At 56.1% G+C, this 20661-nt stretch overlaps 1 protein-coding gene across 4 annotated transcripts in view; it reads right to left on the bottom strand.

The window, feature by feature from the left end:
- The window catches only part of EFNA3 (ephrin A3), a 29970-nt gene extending 10487 nt beyond the window's left edge, over nt 1-19483 (bottom strand). Inside the window, exons 1-6 of one of the 4 annotated variants that reach the window (XR_003430390.1) lie at nt 19292-19456; nt 12918-13231; nt 12383-12448; nt 12117-12194; nt 9489-9625; nt 6844-6939 (exon numbers count right to left, since the gene is read on the bottom strand). Coding sequence is in view for 2 of the 4 variants with exons in the window: in XM_027094887.1 (XP_026950688.1) it covers nt 11776-11906; nt 12117-12194; nt 12383-12448; nt 12918-13231; nt 19292-19419 (717 nt within the window). In the remaining 2 variants the exon portion in view is untranslated. Of the gene's footprint in view, nt 1-6843; nt 6940-9488; nt 9626-10769; nt 11907-12116; nt 12195-12382; nt 12449-12917; nt 13232-19291 lie in introns of those variants that run through there. The other 3 variants (XR_003430391.1, XM_027094887.1, XM_027094888.1) reach the window with 3 other exon arrangements.
- Nucleotides 19484-20661: the final 1178 nt, after the last annotated feature.

The raw sequence follows: 20661 nt of genomic DNA, 5'->3' as shown, positions 1-20661 counted from the left end.
TTATTTAATGGTTAAACTATTATTATTTTGTCTTACTTGACTGTTTTCCTTTGTTTCTACATTTCCTCACTTCTCTGATTAAATTTATTCTTTGGAACTCGGAGAAGGCCTAGGAGTCTGAAGTTTTTCTACAAACAAGAGGCAGGTGGAGGACATGGTGGGGGTCTGTCCTGGGAAGGCCCCAGAGGGTCCTGCTCAGTTATAGTCTCACCAACCAAAGTAGAAAGACCTCCTAACAGTTATCACTCTGTGCCGGTTATTAATTTATTGCCTCTCAGCTCTAAATTGATTCCTCAGCGGCTTCCTTGATGGCGCTGTGATTAAGAATCCGCCTGCCGATGCAGCGGACATGGGTTCGAGCCCTGGTCCGGGAAGATCACACATGCTGCAGAGCAACTAAGCCCGTGCGCCACAACTGTTGAGCCTGTGCTCTAGAGCCCGCGAGCCACAACTACTGAGCCCGTGTGCCACAACTACTGAAGCCTGCACGCCTACAGCCCATGCTCCGCAACAAGAGAAACCACCTCAATGAGAAGCCCGTGCACCACCACGAAGAGTAGCCTCTGCTCGCTGCAACTAGAGAAAGCCCGTGCACAGTAATGAAGACCCAACACAGCCAAAAATAAATAAATAAAATTTAAAAAAATTGATTCCTCATTGCCTGCTCTGTGAAAATGGAGATGAGCTCTTTAAATATTTTTGTTATTTTAAAATTATTTTTTCTTCCTGTTTTATTGAGATATAATTGACATACAGCACTGTATAAGTTTAAGGTGTACAGCATAATGATTTGACTTACGTACATTATGAAATGATTGCCCCAGTAAGTTTAGTGAACATCGATCATCTCATACAGATACAAACTAAAAGAAAAAGAACAAATATTTTTCCTTGTGATGAGAACTCTTAGGATTTACTCTCTTAACAACTTTCACATATAACACACAGCAGTGTTAGTTAGATTAATCATGTTGTACATTACATCCCTAGGACTTATTTATCTTATAACTGGAAGTTTGTAACTTTTGACTGCCTTCATCCAATTCCCCCTCCCCTCACCCCCACCTCTGGTAACCACAAATCTGATCTCTTTTTCTACGAGTTTGTTTGTTTGTTTTTGAAGTATATTGACCTACAACACTAAGTTAATTCCTGGTACATAATACAGTGAGTTTATATTTCTATACAGTACAAAATGATCACCACTAAACATTATGGGCATGATTTTAGGCTTTGTTAAAGGAGGATGCTGCAGAGACATTGCAGGAGGAAGAAGTTTTCCTTCCGGATTCTGGTGTGCTCTCTCCACAGGTTTCTGTAGCATACACAGCTTCTCAGATGCAGCTGGGGGAGGGCTTGTCCTTCTCAGCCCTAGAAGTAGTGGCTGAATATCTGCTATTCCTATATGCCTTTAGAGTTCTGTTTATCTCTTACGGACCAATCTCTTGTTACGGTTAATAATTCTTTTTTTAAAAAAAAAAATTTATTGGGCTTCCCTGGTGGCGCAGTGGTTGGGAGTCCGCCTGCCGATGCGGGGGACGTGGGTTCGTGCCCCGGTCCGGGAGTGTCCCACGTGCTACAGAGCGGCTGGGCCCGTGAGCCGTGGCCGCTGGGCCTGCGCGTCCGGAGCTTGTGCTCCGCGGCAGGAGAGGCCGCAGCAGTGAGAGGCTCATGTACTGCAAAAAAAACCAAACCAAACCAAACCAAAACAAAAATTTATTTATTTATTTTTGGCTGTGTCAGGTCTTAGTTGCGGCACGCGGGATCTTTCATCGCAGCACACGGGCTCTTCGTTGCCACGCGCAGGCTTCTCTCTAGTTGTGGTGCGAGCTCCAGAGCATGTGGGCTCAGTAGCTGTGGTGCGCAGACTTAGTTGCCCTGCAGCATGTGGGATCCTAGCTACCCAACCAGGGATCGAACCAGTGTCCCCTGCATTGAAAGGTGGATTCTTATCCACTGGACCACCAGGGAAGTTCCAATAATTCTTTATATTAAACTTTCCCTGTTCCTGGCTGATACATGGGCCTCAAGTAGCCTCCTCAGAAGAGTATTGTCTCAGTGGCCAGACCAAATTAGCCCTAAATGAAAGGCTGTTTCGGTCTTGCCAAATGGCACTTAAAAGCAAGTTTTAAAAGATCAATCTATTTCCAAGTAACTTAACTGTGTCTCTGAACAAGGCTCAAAAATATTCAAAGCAATTTTAAAAAAAAAAGGCCAGCACCAAACAACATAAAATTCACAGGGTCTGGCATCCAACCGATAACTACCACACACGAAAAAAAGCAGGAAAATACGACCCAAAATGAGAAAAATCAACCAATCGAAACAGATCCAGAAATGACACAGGTGATAGAATTAGTAGACGAAGGATTTTAAATAGCTATTATGAATATATTCCATATGTTCGGGAAGATAAAGAAACACAGGAACATGATAAGGATAGATGTGAAAGATGTAAGGTAAGACAGCAATTGACCTTCTAGAATTGAAAATTACAGTGCCTGGGATGAAAAATATACTGGATGGGATTAAAAGCAGATTGGACACTGCAGAAAACAGCTGGGTGAACTTGAAGACTTAGCAATAGAAAGCTAAAATGAAACACAGAGAGGAAAAAACAGAAGAAGAAAAAGAAGGAGAGGAGGAGGATGTAGTAGTAGTAGAAGCAGTAATCAGTGAGCTCTGGAATACTATCAAGCAGCATATATACCTGTTTGGAGAACCAGAAAGGTGGGGAGAGGGGTGACAGAAAAATATGTGAAGAAATAATGGCCAAAAGACTTTGTGTTTTTTTTGTTTTTTTGTTTGTTTGTTTTGCAGTACACGGGCCTCTCACTGCTGTGGCCTCTCCCGTTGCAGAGCACAGGCTCCGGACGCGCAGGCTCAGCAGCCATGGCCTCACGGGCCTAGCTGCTCCGCGGCATGTGGGATCCTCCTGGACCAGGGCACGAACCCGCGTCCCCTGCATCGACAGGCGGACTGTCAACCACTGCGCCACCAGGGAAGCCCAAGACTTTGTGTTTTTGATAAAAACTATAAACGCATATATCCAAGAAGCTCAACAAACCCACAAGAAATATGAAAGCACATCATAATCTGCCTTAATCACTGCTGAACATCAGTGATGAACAGGAAATCTTAAGAGCAGCCAGTGCAAAAAACAGGTTAAGTAAAGAGGAAAAAGAGAAGCAGACTTCTCGTCAGAAACAACGCAAGCCTGAAGACAGCGGAGCAACGTCTTTAAAGTACTAAATGATAAAGCTGTCAACCTAGAATGCAGTGGAGATGTCTTTCTAAACTGAAGATGAAATAGAGATGCTTCAGACATTCAAAAGCTGAAGGAATTCATTACCAGCAGACCTGCACTATAAGAAAAAATTTCAAGCAGAAGAAAAATGATACCAGATGGAAATCTCCATCTACACAAAGGAATGAAGAGCACCAGAAATGGTAAATATATGGGTAAATATAGAGACTATTTTCTTAGTTTAAAATTCTCTTTAAATGATAGTGGAGGGATTAAAACAAAAACAGTCATGTGTGTGGGATTTATGGGATATGTAGAAATAAAATGCAGGACAACAGTAGCACAGAGGCTAGGAGGTGGGAAATAGACCAAGTAAGGTGCTTACACTCTAAGTGGTATAATATTACTTGAAGAAGATAGTCTATGATAAATTAAAGATACATTCTGTAATCTTATGGAAACACACACACACACACGTTTAAAAGTATAGCTTAATAAGATAATAAAGGAGACAAAAAATGGAGTCACGGTCACAAGCATCCACAGGGGCATGTTGGCTGCCCGCTCTAAAAACTGAGCTTTTGGGTTGGGTTCCTCAGACCACAGGGGTGGGAGGGGGCACAGGGGGGGATGTCCCACAGAGCCTCCAGGTGTTTCGGACAGAATAAGTACTGTCAGAAAAGCGCTTCCTCTTCTGCCACCTTCTGGCAGGAAATCCAGCCTATTTTTAACTCGGGCTTCTGCTTACGTGCTCTTGGCTACAAGAGAACCTGCCGCTTCTGAGGCCCCTAGCGGCCACAGTCTCCCTAGCTTCCCCACTGTCCCCAGCGCCGGGAGGCTCACGGTCTGCTCCGATGCTCCCAGCTGCCCAGCCACCTGTCCCAGAAGAGGCTCCTTCGCTGCGGGTGTCACGGCGAACACCCACGCACGATAGGCGGCCCCTCAGCCCGGGCGCAGATGTGCGAGAGAACCTCTAGGGGGCGCCATGCACACAGAGACTGTGGGAGCGGCGCCGACAGGGTAGTCCGGGAGGGAATGGGACCGCAGACTTGTGCCCGAGGTGTGTGTGTGTGTGTGTGTGTGTGTGTGTGTGTGCATGAAGGTGCACTGTGTGAAAAGGGTGTGCTCTGCTGCGAGTGTGAATGTTTTTGTGACTGCTTATGCTATGAAACATAAACATAACAGCCTCTGCCCTTTTGGTCAGCCGCCCCCTCTGCCGGGCCTGTCTTCCCTCCTAGTGCACCAGCCAACTCCCACACGCTAGCTGGCAATCCACCACCCGTCCCTCAAGCCTCTCATCTCTCCAAAAGCCGTCCCTGGTGGCCCTGCCCACAGGCCCAGCCAAGTGGCCCTTTCCCTCTGGGTCGTACGCCCAGGGCTTAGCACAGGGCCTGGGGCGTGCTTAGCCCTCGAGGAGTGAAGAATGCTCCCAAGGCGCGTTGTGAGCCCTTTCTAGGGGTCAGACCAGGTGCTGGCAGGCCTAGAAGAGCCCCCAGGTGACAGGCCTCAGGACACAGAGGGGTGCCAGGATCACCCTCCAGGCCCAGGGCTGGGTCTAGGGGGGTCTGTGCCCAGAGTGGGCAGTGCTGGTGCCCAGGGTGGTAGGTGTGGGGACACGGCCCACGAAGAGCAGGGCAGGCTCTGTTGGTCTCTCCCCAGGTCCCTATCGCAGGCTCAGGGTCTGGTGCGTGTGTGTGAAGGCGTGTCCGTGGTGTGCAAAGAGGGGTCCCTTTCATTGTTGTCTCCTTATTGATCAGCATATGACAGGAGTGGGAGGGTTGTTCAGGGCCCCTGGGAGGAATTGCGGTGGGCATCTGTGTCTAATGCCGGTGTGGACTCATGTCTCTGTGTACGTATGGACGTGGGTGAGAAGCCCCTGCCTCGCCCTGTGTCTGTGAGTGTGTCTGGGCATATCCTTGGGGTCCTAGGAACCTGTAGGTTCCAGAGGGCGTGAATGTGGCCCTGCTCTCTCCCACACCCCACCCTCTCCCTCCCCTAGATTTTCCCGGACTCCAGACTTTGTCCAGCCGGTTTGGCTGCTGCCCTTCCGGGCAGGAAACACTGTTTGTTTAGTTGGGGCCGTCAGCGTGGTCTGTGTTGGCAACTGTCATCTGTCGGATGCCAGTCCTCAAGCGTGTCACCCTGTGTGACCCCGGGTGCAAGTGTGGCTTGGGTGCCTGTGAGCCCCTCCACCTGTGTGTAGGCTCTCGTTTGTTGAGTGTGTTAGTGTGACCTTCCTGTGCGTGCCTGGTGCCCGTGAAGGGTGGGAGTGTGGCTTTGAAGTGTGTTGAGCGTGCACGCCGGAATGTGTGTGGAAGTGGCGAAGCGGTGTGTGTCAGGGGCCTGCCCACGGGGCGGCTGCAGGGGCAGGGGTTGCTGGCGGGCCCGGGCTGCCTGAGCTGCTCCCTTGGCCCAGGGAGGACCCTTCCACTTCAGCTGTGTCAACAAAGCCCCTGCCTTCCTTTCTGAGGCCCCTTCAGGGTTGTCATTCCTCCCCCCCACCCCATCTCAGAGCAGGGAATTTGATTGAAAGCATGGGGTTGCAAGGTTGTGAGGTTATATGCCAGGGTGTGAACTGAAGTGTGCAAAATTGTGCATGAGCGCGAACGTGAAGCCGAAGCGTCCCCTGGCCAACACCAGCCTCTCAGTGGCAGGTTGGGGGGGACGCAAAGCCACTTGAGCTGAGCTCTCGCAGGTCCCCAGGCCGGTTCATCCACTTATAGCCAGGCTTGGCGACAGCCCTGTAATTAACCCCGGCCAGGTGCTGTGGTGAAAGCCCAGCGTGTGACGCTGACCCTCTGGAGGAGGAGCTGTATCTGTCCCCGCTCCCCCCAACCTCTGTTTAAGCCAGAGGCCAGGCCTCCCTGGCTCAGATCTCAGGCTAGCATCGCTGGGTTCTGCTTGCAGCTGCTCTTCCTGCTCTGGGCCCAAAGTATCCTGTCTGGCCTGGCCCCAGCACATCTGGGCCGTTCCCTGTGTCAGCACCACACTTGCCAGTGTGTCATCCCGGGGCTGAGCTACCCAGCCTATGTGTCCCCACCACTTCCCACCTCTGTCCCCCATGCTAGCCCTCGCCCCCCCCCTCCACCTAGCTCATGTCCTTCATCCACACCTGTGTCCCCCCATCCAAGTCCATGTCTCCTGGTCCTAGCTCATGTCCCTCCATTTCAATCTCTGTCCCATCCCAGCCCATGTCACCACCACATCCAACCCATGACCCATGTCCCCCCGGCTCAGCCCAGGCTCCTGGGTTTGCCGATAAGGCAGAACAAGGATGGCAAGGGAGACTGCGTAAGGCTTTGGGGCTGAGTAGCTCTAAGCTGGACAGGTGTGGACTTGGCCCAAGTCCACTCTCAGCCCCATAGCATCTAGAACTGAAGGGAGGGAGAGAAGGGGGGAAGGGGTCAGAGAAGTCCTGAGATGGAGGATGCACTGGGATGTCTCCACTCTGCCCCAGGCTTCAGAACAGGCTGAGCCTAAAGCATCCTCCAGCGCAGCCCCCTGCTCCCCTCAAGGGCCAGCACCCACCCTTGCAGGCCCCCAACCCAGGGCACAAGGTTTTGAACCCAGCCTGGATTACAAACGGCCCTGCTGACCTCGTGTCCAGAAGGGGAGGACGCGGCTGGCTCTGAACGTCACTCCACCAGCCAAAATCTGTTCTGAGTTGTTTGTTGTGGCTGCAGTTTTTCACCCTGGGGAGGGCAGGAAGGAAGGGGCTGTGTGAGAGTCTCTGTCTGGCTGTGTCCTGGGATGTCCCTCGGAGGACCCTCTGGGAATTCCAGCGTGTGTTGCTATGAACCCTCTTGAGGCCCTTGTGGAGGCGGCCAGGACAAGAGAACAAGGAGGAAGAGGACCCTGCTCAGCGTGGGCACGCTGCCATCTGGAGCTGGATTTGCCAGTCTGGAGCTGGCACAGCTCACTGAATTGAACTTCCCTGGCCTCAGGGCCCTGTCCTTTGGGGTGGGGACAGGACACTAGCAGAATGTCAGGTCCTGGGGCACCATCTGGCAGCCATCAGCAGATTCTAGGGGCATCTCAGGTGCTGGGATGTGGCAGCAGGAAGAAGGTGGCTTAGCCTGGCTTTCCCATGCCCTGCTGTGGTCCTGGTGCTCTCTTTCCCCCTCCCCCCAGCATCGTGCTCAGTCCCATATCCCAAACTGTTCTATTTGGTTCTGTGCACTCCTCCCCTGCTTTATCCTCTCCATCAACAGGTATTGAGTCTGGATCGTAGGCCCCCTTCCTTCCTTCCTGCCACCCCTGCCCTCATTCACACCTCCAGCCCTTGCCCTCAGGCCCACCACTGGCATCATCTCACCTCTGCCTTGGCCAGGACACCCTGGTCTATGCAGATCTTGGTGCCCCAAGGCAGAGGCCCTGTGCCAGGCGGGCTCAGGGTCATGTCATCTGTGCATCTAAATGCTGAGCCCTCACCCCACTCCATCTTACGTGCTCTGGGAACTAAAGCCTTGCCTGCGGGGGATCCCAGCAGCACCCCAGAACTTCCTGAAGCCCCAGCCTTAGGGGAAATGAAAAGCGATCTTTGAAGTGAGTCGTGCTTCCTCCTTAATCCCTGCTTGTGGGGGATTAAGGGGTTTCAAAGACCAGTCTCCAATTCCTGGGAAGGTGCAGATCTTCCCTTCTGGGGCATCACAATATGATAGGAAAAACTGGGGGCTCAGAAAACCTGAGTTCCAGTCCTGGCTCTGCCATGGACATCTAAGTGACTGTGGGCAGGTCACTTGCTCTCTCTGAGCCTCGGTTTTCACATATGTAAAATGCGGGGTTTGGACTGGCTCCCCCAATCCAGAGCTGAAGTCCTTTGATGTCTTTCTCCAAAACCTCTGAATGACTCTGATGGAGGGGATGACAGGAGGCAATCAGAATTTGTGGGAAAGGGTTCCAGGTGGTGGTGCAGGGTCCAATGGTCAGAATACAGCGACAGACAGACCCATTTTGAATGTCAGCCTTGAGGGACATAGCCTCTTAGGCCCTCAAGTTTTCCTATCTGTGCTATTGGGGTAGTAAGGCTTCCAAGGGCGTGATGCACACAGTGCATGTAAAGCACTGGGCACAGTGCCTGGCACGTAGTAGGTGCTCAGTGAACGGAAGCTGGCTTGCTCTAGCTCCTGCTCCCAAATGCCTGGCCTTCTTGCAGCCTTCTCATTCTTGGATTTTTTTTTTTTTTGGTACGCGGGCCTCTCACTGTTGTGGCCTCTCCCGTTGAGAAGCGCAGGCTCCGGATGCGCAGGCTCACCGGCCATGGCTCATGGGCCCAGCCGCTCCGCGGCATGTGGGATCTTCCCGGACCGGGACACGAACCTGTGTCCCCTGCATCAACAGGCGGATTCTCAACCACTGCGCCACCAGGGAAGCCCCCATTCTTGGATTTTTGAACCCACTAGATCCTCCCCATCCCAGCCGGCCAGCTCCTACCCCACGTAGGAGCTCCTGGACTCCTTTGTGGGACAAGCCCACACTCCTCAGCCTTCAAGGCCCTCAAGACTGCCTAGTAGGGCCCCAGCTATGTGTACCTCCTCCTCCTACGTCCCCAGGCTAGAGTGTGATTTTTTCCCCCCATGTTCCTATAGCTTCCTGGCATTTACCCATGTTACACCTGGTTACATTGCCATATGTGTGTGTGTCACTGATTCCTCATCACATATCAACACATGCGAAATTATGAGCTCATCTGAGGCTAGAGACTGTCTTCTTTGTATCCCCAGCACCCAGGTTAGGGCCTGGCACTCAGCAGGCGCTCAATAAATGTCGATTGAATCCATGAATGACTAGATCGATGAGCCTACCTTTTCAAGTCCTGTCTCCACGTAGGGAGCCTCGGACTAGTGCACTGGCTGCCCCTGATCCTTTCCCCACCTGCCCTCCCACCCCCACTCCTCCCAGCTCTGCCAGTGGGAAACCTACCCACTCTCCACGGTCCGGTCGAAATTCCGTTTCCCATGTTTTATGAGTACAGAGGGGGAGAAGACACAGTCCCTGCTGCTCAGAGACTCACAGTACAGCTGGCAAGAGCCACAGGGCACACAGGAGGGGCCCTCACCCAGGACCCAGCCTGCCCACACAGTGCCCTGGTTGGGCTGGAGTCACTGCTTGGCAATGAGGAAAAAGGCACCCCCTCCCTGGGCCAGGGAGCTTGGCTGGGCAAGGGAAGCCTGGATAGATCTTGGCCCCTATCAGCAACCCCTCACCGCCCTCCTGAAGTGCCCACCTGTACAACCCTGACCTCACTGGGCTTAGGTGGGGCTGTGACCTTTGACGGCTTCAGCCACTGTCCCGTCTTCTTCCTTCTGTCCCCTCACTCTCCTGATGGATGTAGGGTGCTGTTGTTATGTGCGGCTACAGCACCCACAAACTCTCAGCCTTTTGGCCATAATGTTTTAAATGAAAGAAATAAAATTACAAAGGATTATAAAGGAAACCAATTATATTGAAACACAGTTATCAAAACATTTACATTTTTTGGTATAGTAATATATATGCTTCTTTATTAACACATTAAAAACAAGATCTAACAACCACGGTTATTTCAAAGTAGTGATGAGATAAATGATATTTTGAGATATCTTCAAAAACTATAACGCAGTCTGAACACATCTGTGTCTGTTACAAAGTCACAGGCGCCCTTAAAACTACTGTGGCTATTTTTTTTTTTAAAGCTTCTTTGTTTTACCTTCACATTGTTTTTTAAAATTTTTATTTATTTATTTAGTTTTGGCTGTGTTGGGTCTTCGTTGCTGCGCGCGGGCTTTCTCTAGTTGCGGTGAGCGGGGGCTACTCTTTGTTGCGGTGCGCAGGCTTCTCGTTGCAGTAGCTTCTCTTGTTGAAGAGCAGGGGCTCTAGGAGCGTAGGCTTCAGTAGTTGTGGCACGTGGGCTCAGTAGTTGTGGCTCAGGGGCTGTAGAGCACAGGCTCAGTAGTTGTGGCACACGGGCTTAGTTGCTCCGCGGCATGTGGGATCTTCCCTGACCAGGGCTCAAACCTGTGTCCCCTGCATTGGCAGGTGAATTCTTAACCACTGAGCCACCAGGGAAGCCCACTACTGTGGCTTATTGCCCAAGTACATAGGAGAATGTTAAATTTCAGTTACAGGCGAGTGAAAATAAAGATATAATTTTTTCCTATCTAGGTTCACACCCCCCTGAAATCCATAGACCCCAGTCAAGAACTTCTGGTTACAGAATGGAATGGGAAGAAAAGGAGAAAACCATCACTGATTCAGCCTTATACTCCCTCTGCCATTTAATCTCTACACCAACCCTGTGAGAGGTGTATTATAACCTAAATTTTCTGATTGAGGCTCAGAGAGGTTGCCATGCCCTGCTCGGAAGCCCTTGTTGCTCCCTCCACTCAGAGCTGCCTCCTTAGGGGAGATGAGCCACAGAACAAGGTGTTCAGTTGACCCTTTGGCCCTAGAGTCCTGTCCCCTCCCCAGGCCCTGTGACCTGTGGGGTTTATTTAACCAGTGTACAGAAGAGTGATGGCCCCTGGAAATTACACACACTCAGTTATTTTCATCTCCAGTTTATTTTTTTAGACTAAGAGCAGAGTATGAAAGTCACAGCCAAAGCACTTGAAAAAGGCCCAGGAGAATGGGTGGGGACCACAGAGGATGGGCAGGGCAAGGTCCTGGGAGCTGGGTCCCTGCTCAGGGCTGGAGGGGAGGGGGCGTTGTTGTCTCACGGTCTCCAAAAGTGTCTGTGCGTTGCATAGGTCCTGTCTTCACAGAAGACAAAAGAGGGGCCAGGTGGTCCCCCAGTGGGGGGCCTAGCCTGGTGGGGAAGGAGTCTGAAGCTGGAAGGGGATGTCAAGGAAGGTCAGGGGGTTAAGGAGGGGGAGGGATTCTGTCCATCTGTACATTATATATAGAGATATAGAGTCTGTACATGCCTGCCTGGCACCCCAATGCCCACCCCTTGTCACCCTTGTCCACTGACGGCCCCCCCAGGGGTGTCTACTTGTAAACTTGGATTCAATCCAAACCACAGTCCTGGGAGTGGGAGTAGGGGGAGGAGGACGTGCTTATTGCTGTAAACAGGGGAAGGGGGCAGCAGGCGGCACCACCCCTTTGCCCATCCAGTCCCCTCCCCATGTTCTGCCCCTGGAAGAGAGGGATTGGGGGTGTCTCCCACACTTCGATTTGCTCTCTCTGGGGCACATTTGTCTCTCTCTCGGGGGGGACAAGGGGGAGGGCACCAGGGGTCAGAGAAAGGTACCAGGGGGCAGGGAGTCCTGAACACTGCCCCTTATGGCCCCCCGGGTTTGGTACCAAACATTACCAGAGCCACAAGGCCACTTGGAACCCTTGGTTGTCCCTGTGCCTGGTCCACTACAGCGCCCTACTTGGTGGGGAGGGGGCAGAAAGGGTGGGCACAGATGTATGGTGCAGACCCCACTTCCAGCCATCAGAGGAGGGGTCTAGGCCCCAAGGCTAGGCTTCCCTTGGAGAGGCCAAAGGCTCCCTGCTCTGTCCCAGTCCCACTCCATCTCTCCCCGCCAAGGGAGGGGGCAGAGCTAGGAGGCCAAGAGTGTCATAAGGAAGAAGGCGATGCCCACCGCCAGGGGCAGGTGTTCCCGCTTGGGGCTGGTCCCGCTGATGCTCTTCTCAAGCTTGGGCACCTGGGGGTTCTCTCCCTCAAAGTCTTCTGTGGATAAATGAATAGACAGACTGGTGAGAGCTGTGCTGAGTGCTGGGGCGGGGCACGCGGCAGCGGCAGCAGCAGTGGAGCGGGGGACGTGGCCACCCACGGGGGTGGTAAAGATCGGTGGCCCCAGGAAAGACATGCAAGATGAGCAGGCACCGGGGAGGGGGCTGCGGTTCCAGCAGTGGCCACCAGAGGGCGCTGCGCACTCACCCAGCACGTTGATCTTCACATTGGGGCCCATGGTGAACTGGGGGAGAGTGGGGACCGGCTTCTCCCCGGAGTGCGATGCTGCGGGGGGGGGTGCAGGGGGGGGGAGAGAGGAGGGGATAGTCAGGGCCAGGATCCCCTCCCCCTGTTACAGCTGAGGACCGAGTCCCCCTCGCCTGTGCCCTCCGCCCCCACCCCCAGGAAGCCAGGGGAGCCCCAAAGCAGGGGAGCCGAGAATGGGGTCGCGGCTGGGAGCCTATTATACTCACTGGAGGCGCAGCAGACGAACACCTTCATCCTCAGACACTTCCAGTGCAGATTGTGGGTGGGCGTGGCTGGGAAGGAGATTGGGCCTGAGTGGCTTTCTCCAGATTTACACCCCGTGCCCTCCTCGCTCAGAAACTCTCCTTTTCACCCACTCCAAACTGCTCCTCTTGGGCAGTGTCCTTCAGTACCTCCTCCACCCTTTGCGCATTGGTCGTGGTGGCTCCGCCGTCAGCCCTAGAAACCCTTTGGGTCCCATCCCTCAAGAAACAATGACCCCTGAGGTCCCGGCCCAGAAATGGCCCTCACAGAAACAGTGACTCTGCGACCCAAAGTTCGGAATGCCACTAACCTCTTTCTTAGCCTCAACACTCTGAGCTGGAACCCTGAGGTCCCCAGCCCCCACGCCTCATCCCGAGGTATCACTCCTAGCGACGGAGACCTAGTGCCTTGCAGCGTTGGCCCGCCGCCGGCCCCTCGGGACTCCACCCCCTGGCACTCTTAGGTCCCGCCCTGGTCCGCCGCCTGGCCGTCACTTACAGATGTAGTAGTACTCGTGGCCCGCGTGGAACTCGTAGCCCAGAGAGAAGGCGCTGTAGCGCTGGAACTTCTCCGAGAACTTGATGGGGCTGTGGGGAGCGTGCGGTCGGTTGCACTCCCAGCGCTTGAAGCCTTGGCTGGCGTTGCAGGTGCGGTAGCCTGCCCGGCTCACCATATACAGCACGTACTGCTCCGCCCCGCCTCCGGGCCCTGGCCCCGCCCCCGGGCCCACCCCTGAGCTGTTGTAGTGCGGGCAGTAAATATCCAGATAATCGTTCACATTCACCTGCACTGTGTAGCCCTCTCGCCGCAGGCTGTGGGGAGAGGAAGCGGGTCAGAGAGAACAAACCCAAAGCCAACCCACTTTCCACCTCACCGCTCCGCAGACCTTCCCCAGGGTCCTCGGAGCCTCCCGGTTTTTCTTCTGAGCTTCCTCCCTTCTCAGTCCCTGTCTCTGTCCCCAGGGCCCTAGTGCCGCCAGTCCCCCAACTATCCTTCCAGGCCCACTCCTTGTTCTGCCCTTCTCATGGTGGCCACCAGAGGGTAGCAAAGGCACAGGGAAGCCCTGCCGGCCTCCGAAGGAAAAGAGGAGGGGGAGAAGGGTGGAGGGAAGAAGGGAACGTATGCTTTGGTTACCACAGAAACGGCGCAGGCCCCAGCAACTCCCAGACCCAGGCCCGGATTTCCTCTGTCCATCCCCCATAATTCACTAGTAGGGAGGAAGGATAGAAGGAATGGAAGTGTGAAAGTGGGAGGGATCCCTTCGAGGGATGCGCACTCTCCATCGCCTCTCCCAGCATGCTTTCCTGCTGCTGCCAGTCGGCCCCAAAGGCGAGTCGGACAGGACCTGCCCTCTCAGACGCATGTATGGAGGCTTCATGCATATACACGCACAAGTTCTATGGCACACACACAAATATGTTCACCGCCCACTCACAGGCGGCATACACATAGAAAAAGTAGGTGATATGTGTGCTGGACTGGCATGCCAGTATTGGTTGACCCCAGCAATCGCAAGCTCTCTTCCTGCTCTTCCCATACACACACACACTGGCACATGCTCTCTCTACGGTATGACTGGCCTCTGTACCTTGAGTCCCACTGACCTCCACCCTGAGGCCACGGACAATGAGGTCCCCAATAACGTGACACAATAGATCAGGGAGCTAAGGGACTCAACACCAAGGCTCCGTGTGGTGTCACGCTAACCAGCCAAAACTTCTGTCTCTATACACCTCCCTCCTCAACCTGGACGCCAACGCCCCAGGTGATGACGATGCTGGGAAGAGTAGTGGGCATAGTGCCCAGACAAGATGGCTGTGCCTCTTACTTCCCTGATCCTTCTATGGGCAGAGAAGCAGATGCTGGGTCCCTTGTAATCCCCACCTGCCTTGCTAGTTACCATCAAAATGTTGGTATTACTGTTCTCCATGGTGGTACTGAGTGGTGTGGGGATGGGAGAAACATCTGAATGGAGAAAGAAACTCAGAGAAGTAGGCAGGAGTTTCCCCTAATTTCCTTAGCATAAGAATGCACACATCTTGGCAGTGAGAGGGGAGTGTGGTGGACACAGGAAGGCATGGGGTACTTGGCAAAACATCCAACCACTGGGGTCCCTGGTCCCTGGAACTCCCTGAGGGGAGAGACTCACTCCCCATGTCACCAGGCACCTTCCAGTTCCACAAACAGTAATTAGATCCATTAGGGAAGCGAGCTTGGAGGCCTTTGGATGGCATGGGGCCTTGAGAGTCCCTCCTCACCTCACCGTACTTCCTTGGCCTTGCCCGTGCCACCCCCTCCCCAGATACTCCCTTCCAAGCCTAGCAGTAAGGCAGATAGGTAAGAGCTGGTGCTTGAGCACCCCAGTAAGAATGGGCACGGCCTCCCTGAATCATCAGGAATGCCACCAGCCCCACTCGGTCCCCATGGGAGTGATGGGTCACTCTGGCCCCTCCTTGGCCCTGGCACTCAGGTGGGCAGGAGTCTCTGCCTGGGGCACTGGGAGCAGGAAAACGGGTTAGACCAGGCCTAGCTCCCAGCCACCACCCCAGGTTTGCCTCTCTATCCCCAAGCCCAAAGTCTACTGTTTTCTCCACAGGCTTTGAGGATGGGGCCACCAGTGCCAGGCCTGGAGCAGCTGCACAGGCACACTGGGGCCTCTGTCCATTAGCTTCGCCCGGGTTTCCAGCCCTCCTCTGAAGTAGCGCCTCCCTAGGGCACTGCCCAGTTCCTCCACAACACACCCTGCTCTAGCAGAGAGGAAGCCAAAGCCAGAGCTATCCCTACAGGTACCTCAGTTTCCTTAACGCAGAGGGGAGTAGCCTTATACAAAGGTTGCTGGGCGACCACAACTGAAGAGGAGCCACCTCTTTCCCATCCCTGGGCTGAGTGGAACAGCCCCTGAAATGCACCTCCCTCCCCAAGCTGGGCATGTGGGAGAAAGAACTGCTTGTGGAATGCCTGTGCCCAGTTGGTAGCTGGTGGACAGGGGGCAAAGGGCTGGGTGCCAGGATCCCCAGCCACACCTCCCGGGAGACCTGAGGTGTCTGCTCGGCTTGGGCGCTTTAATTGAATCTGTCATCCTCCCAGCCTTGGCACTGAAGAGGGAGGTGCCGCTAGGCCCCGGCTTAGCGCCACAGCTCACCCCCCCTCCAGGGCCGCACCTCTCTAACCTAGAGCCACACCCCACCCCCCGCCCCACGGGAGAAGAGGATAGGCTGGGGGCTGGGGGCTGGGTCCTGGGTCGTGCCTGCCCCTTCAAACAGTTCTCTATTCTTCCTCACTTCATCCCCTCCTAGCCTCCCATTTCTCCTCCAGAAAGGCGTGTCAACACACCCCACCTCACCCTGTTATTTCATTTCTCCCGGCTCTCACCGCCCCCGGTGCGCATTCCCACCCCTCACTTTCACGCCTTCAGTGGCCTACCTGCTCGAGCCTGGTGGGGTGGGCGGCGGGGGAGCGGGGAAGGAGCAAACCTCTCCCCCTGCGGCAATTAGGGGCAGGTAAACAGGGTGTCTAACGGACCAGGGAGTAGGGAAATGATCCCCAGAGAGCTGAACTTGTTAAATCCCTGCCCCCACCCCAGACGCCAGGATGCAGAGCTAAGGAAGTGGAGGAGGGATAAAGACACCGGACCCCGGTTCTCCTTCTCTCTAGCGCGCGCCCCCGAGGCTGCGCGCCGCTCACCCCAGCAGACTAGGCCTGACCACGTGTGTGCGGCGTGGGGTCCGCGCACCCGGGCTTGGGTGGGTGACTGGCGAGAACGCTCGCGGGGCGGCGCGTGCACGCTGACACCCCCTCACCCCTCCGGCGCCCCGGGCCTCGGCGCCCCACCGCACTGGGTCTTGCCAGCCCGGGACTGGGCCCTGGGCTTCTCCGGACGGCGTCGGATGGGAGAAAATCAGCGCGCCCCATATCCCCGCCCCTCCTCCCTGCGACAGCGGCGGCGGCGGCGGCGGCGGCGGCGGCGGCGAAGGTTTATTGATCTGCAGCGGCGGAGAAGCGCGAGAAACCCGCCGAAAGCGAGACACGTAGAAATGGAGAGAGGGGGAGGGGGAGACGCACACCGAGAGGGGGATGAACAGAAACCGGATTCACTGAGAGGGGAAAGGGAGTGAGACACAGCGAAAGAGAGGGATCCAGAAACCGAGAGAGAGAGGGAAGAGAATGAGACAGGAGAGAGGCTTGGAGAAAGGGAGAGACGTAGAGGCCGCTCCAGAGAGGCCCACAGACAGCAAAGACGGAGACGGAGAGACGCAAAGCAGAATATCAGGGACGGGGAAGGGGTTCAGGGCAGAGACTCGGTGACAGAGAGAAAAGAAAGAGAGACAAAGACCAACAGGGAGGTAGTATAGCCTCAATAAATATTTGTTCAATAAATATATGAATGAAAGAGAGATAAGCAACAGAAACATTTCAGAGATAAAGAGACAGGTAGGGAGACAGCTAGAGAAAGATGTTCCGTACACTTCTTGAGATAGGGGTGAAGACCAGCACCTTTGCACACTTCTGCAAAGAAATGGAACACGGTCCTGGGCGCATATATTTGGCCATTGGCCAGTCCCGACCCCCCATTCGATTCCGGGCTCAGGGGACCCCTCGACCTCACACTCTCACGCTTTCCTCCTGTATAGTTCGCCCAATCCCTAGTTTCTGGGCCAGGCTGGGAATAGATCTCGCCTATTCCAGAGGACCAAACGGAGGGGCCGAGTGGGAGATAGGAAGCGAGATCACGGTCGCTGTGCAGGGCACTGCCCCCAGGTCTGTCAGAGACCAGCGCACAATTTCCACCAGTACACTCCCACGTGACCCCCAGGAGGCGGGGTCGCAAGACGCTCCCACATGATCCCAAGGGGCAGAGACCCTCGGCAAGTGACTGGGGGTGGGAGCCAGGAGCCCAGCTCACGTGACCTGGGGGAGGGGGCGCGGGAGCCTGTGGCTCGGCCCGGCCCCGCCCCCAGCTCCCTGGCCCTCTCCACTCCCGGCTCCGGAGCACGTCGCTCTCACGATTTATGGGGCCGCGGCTGCCGCAGTGAGGGAGCCGGGGAGCCCGGGCACAGCGGCAACAAAGGCGGAGGAAGCGAGGCGGGGGCGGCGGCGGCCTCCCGGCCCGGTGCGCGCCCCCTCCCATCTCTGCCGGTCCAGACCTGTGGGGGAGCGGGGAAGACAGAAAGGAGGCTCTCGGAACCTGGGCTCCCCACCCCCTCCCAGGGCTTTCACCTGCGCCCAGGTGTATGAGGGGAGGGGAACCTGATCGACAACATCCCTCCCCCCCCCGCCATTCCCTCATCCCCCTGGCTCTGGCTTCTCCTAAGAATATGGGGGTGCCCTGACGGTCGTAGGGAACCCGGGGCCCCTCACCTGCGCGCTCTCTGCTCCCCGCCCCCCGCCAGACTCTAGCGGGGCGGGGGGCGGACGTGTGAGTCTGGGGGAGGGAGACGAGCTAGACTGAGCAGGGGAGTCAGCCCCCAGTGCCCCTCGGATTTCTCCGAGTCCCGGTCCGGGGGGGAGGGGCCGTATCCCCACCCCCGAGGTTTCCATGGGAAGCGAGAGGGGGGCGTCGCTGGCTCATCCCCACCCCCAGTCTGACACTCCGGGCGCGAGGAGGGAGAGAGGGGGAGGCGCAGAGCCCCAAACAACAAAGAGCGGAGCGGCGAGCGGCACTCCCTCCCCAGGGAGGTTGGGGGTCGCGGCCGCCCGGCCTTCTCAGTCCCCTCCTGTGGGCCTCGCCATTTGCTCCCGAGTCGCCCCCTGGAGTGGGGAGCCAGAAACAGTGCCACCGCCGCCGCCTGGGTAGGTGTGACAGTGACCCCCGTGTCCCCAGGGATTCCCCCCCTCCACACACACACACAGACACACACGGAGGCGGCCGGGGTGATACACACGGCGGCTCGGCGGGGAGGAGAAGACAAGGGCAGCAAGGACTGAGCAGAATGAGGACCTGGCCCCGCAGCCGGCACCCAGCCGCCTCTTCACACACCCCGGGAAACCACACGGCCGCCCTGACACCCGCCCAGACCGCGGCCAGCCACCCTAGCTCAGAAGCGGCCGGCCACGCGGACAGCGACCGCAGCCCCCTCCCCGACCCGTCGCCCGCTCCCACCCCCAGACAATCGCCGACGCAGACACACAAATCACACACTCAGACACACACGCACACTGACAGCCGCGCACGCCCGCTCACTCTGGGAGCCACACGCCGTCCGCAGCCCGGGCGTGTGTGTGCGTGTGTGACACGCCGTCTCCTTGCCTCCCTCCCTTTTGCCGGTACCCCACGTTCCCATCCTATCCAAGCAGCACCTCCAGAGCCCCCCAACTTGGCGGCCCAGCCCCAGGTCACCCCAACCGGGCTTATCCATACAACCAGGGTAACCCATTCGCCTTCGTTCTGAGGAGGTGCTTGGTCGGACTCCTTGCCTCAGCTCTGGACTCCACTTTTAAAAGCAGGAGTCATAGAACCCCTTGAAACCCTCACGGCTGAAAACAGGTCATCCCTGGGTCCCCCAAGTGCGGCGGCCTATCCCCAGCACACTGGTACTCCCAAACCCCAGCCCGGCCGAAGGAGAGGAAGATGGGGGGACTGTCGGTGGGGGTAAGCTATTCCAGAGGCGGGTGTGGAGAGAAGCCAAGGTAGGGTGGGGTGTCCCCGAGCTGCCTCCTCAGCACGGCCCAAGCCCTGGTTACTATACCTTAACAGCCTCTTTCAGACACCCCCCGAGTGTCATAGATGCCCACAGAGTGTTTCCCCCTCTCCCTCGCCTCCTAGCCCCCAGCTATGGTCTCCCAGGACTCCCACCCCTGGTTCCCCCAGGACTTCCCAGGCCTCCCCCTCTCACTGACGCGGGACGCATGGGCTCCCTGGGCCCCCGACTCACTGCTGGTTGGAGCTGTTCCAGTACACCGCATGCCGGTTTCCCAGCGCCCCCCCGGGCCCTTGGGCCAGCAGCGGCAGCAGCGGCACGGGCACAAGCAGCAGCAGCAGCAGCAGTGGAGCCGCCGCCATCCCCGGAGCCGCCGCCGCCGCCGCCCCCCGGCTGAGCCCCGCGCTCCCGGCTTCTTGCTTCCCAGCTCCCTGCTGCCGCCGCCGCCGGCCCCAGAGCCTTAGGCCACGCCCCCAGCCCTTCCCTCCGCCCTCCCGGGTGCGCCCCTGAAGCCCCGCCCCCGGCGCGCTCCCGCCAGGCCCCGCCCCGCTCGGGCCCGGAGCGCGCGCGGCGCGTGGGAGGTGAGGACCGTGCTGCCCCCTCGGGAACAACCGGGGCGCTACTCGCCTCTCACTCTTAGGTTTAATTTGCTACCGCCGGCCCTGGGCCTTCAGCTCCCCAATCTGGAGTTCCCAGGAGAAGAATTAGGGAGGCCGAGACAGGGATCTTTATCTCCTGTGAACATTCATTTCTGGGATGGGGCGAAGGAGACTTGAAAAGAAGCTGGGGGTCCAGGACCCCTTAATAAGTAGAACTAGGCCCCCCTCCTTTCTGAACAGTCTGGTCCTCTGCTCCCTTTATGCCCCTCTTCCCATGTGCATGAGGAGTCAAGTGGGTTCTAGAGGGTGGCTGAGAAGCCCTCAGCTGCCACCTAGGACCTGACAGCTGTTGACCTGAAGCCCCCAGCTGAGCAGGCGGCTTATTTTTCTTGGAGGTAGGGTAGAGTAGCTCAGCCCCCAAGAATGCCAATACTGGGTGCTGGAAGGGCCTTCGGCAGTCCAGGGCCCAAGGCAGAGGAGGGACCAAGGAGAGTCAGCTAGAGCAAAACAGGCTTCCCTAGGACACCTACAAAGGATTCTTGACTCACACCCAACCAGAGCCCCCTCCCAGCGCAGCCAGTGGTGTCCCCAGGCATTCTCACTCCTACTCTTACAGATGCTAACAAGAGGGCAGCAGGCAGAGCACCTTGTCTTCCAGCTCTCACCATAGTCACCGTCCTCACAGTGGCACCCAGACACAGACATTACACTCACACATTCAGGAGAAAAGGCACAGACACCCAGAGGCAGAAAACATAGAAACACAGGCGTTTGATACAGACATACACACACACACACAGATAACCCTTCGGAGACACACACAAGTAAAGGTACTATCAGACAACTAGAGATCTGTAGAAACACAGGGATTAGGTACACATAGATTTAGGAGCACACACCCAGACACACACACAGTGACTCACACACAAGACCATGCACACACTCTGACACACACTCAGCTCTGCCCTCTCCTCTTCTCTCTTTTCCTATGAAGTAGAAGTTGAG

Source organism: Aethalodelphis obliquidens, unplaced genomic scaffold (genome assembly GCF_003676395.1).
Source record: "Aethalodelphis obliquidens isolate GAN/ISIS:26980383/991018 unplaced genomic scaffold, ASM367639v1 scaffold90, whole genome shotgun sequence".
Lineage (NCBI taxonomy): Eukaryota > Metazoa > Chordata > Mammalia > Artiodactyla > Delphinidae > Aethalodelphis > Aethalodelphis obliquidens.
The sequence above is the reverse complement of the archived record's forward strand: the minus strand, read 5'-3'. Positions and strand labels throughout refer to the sequence as shown.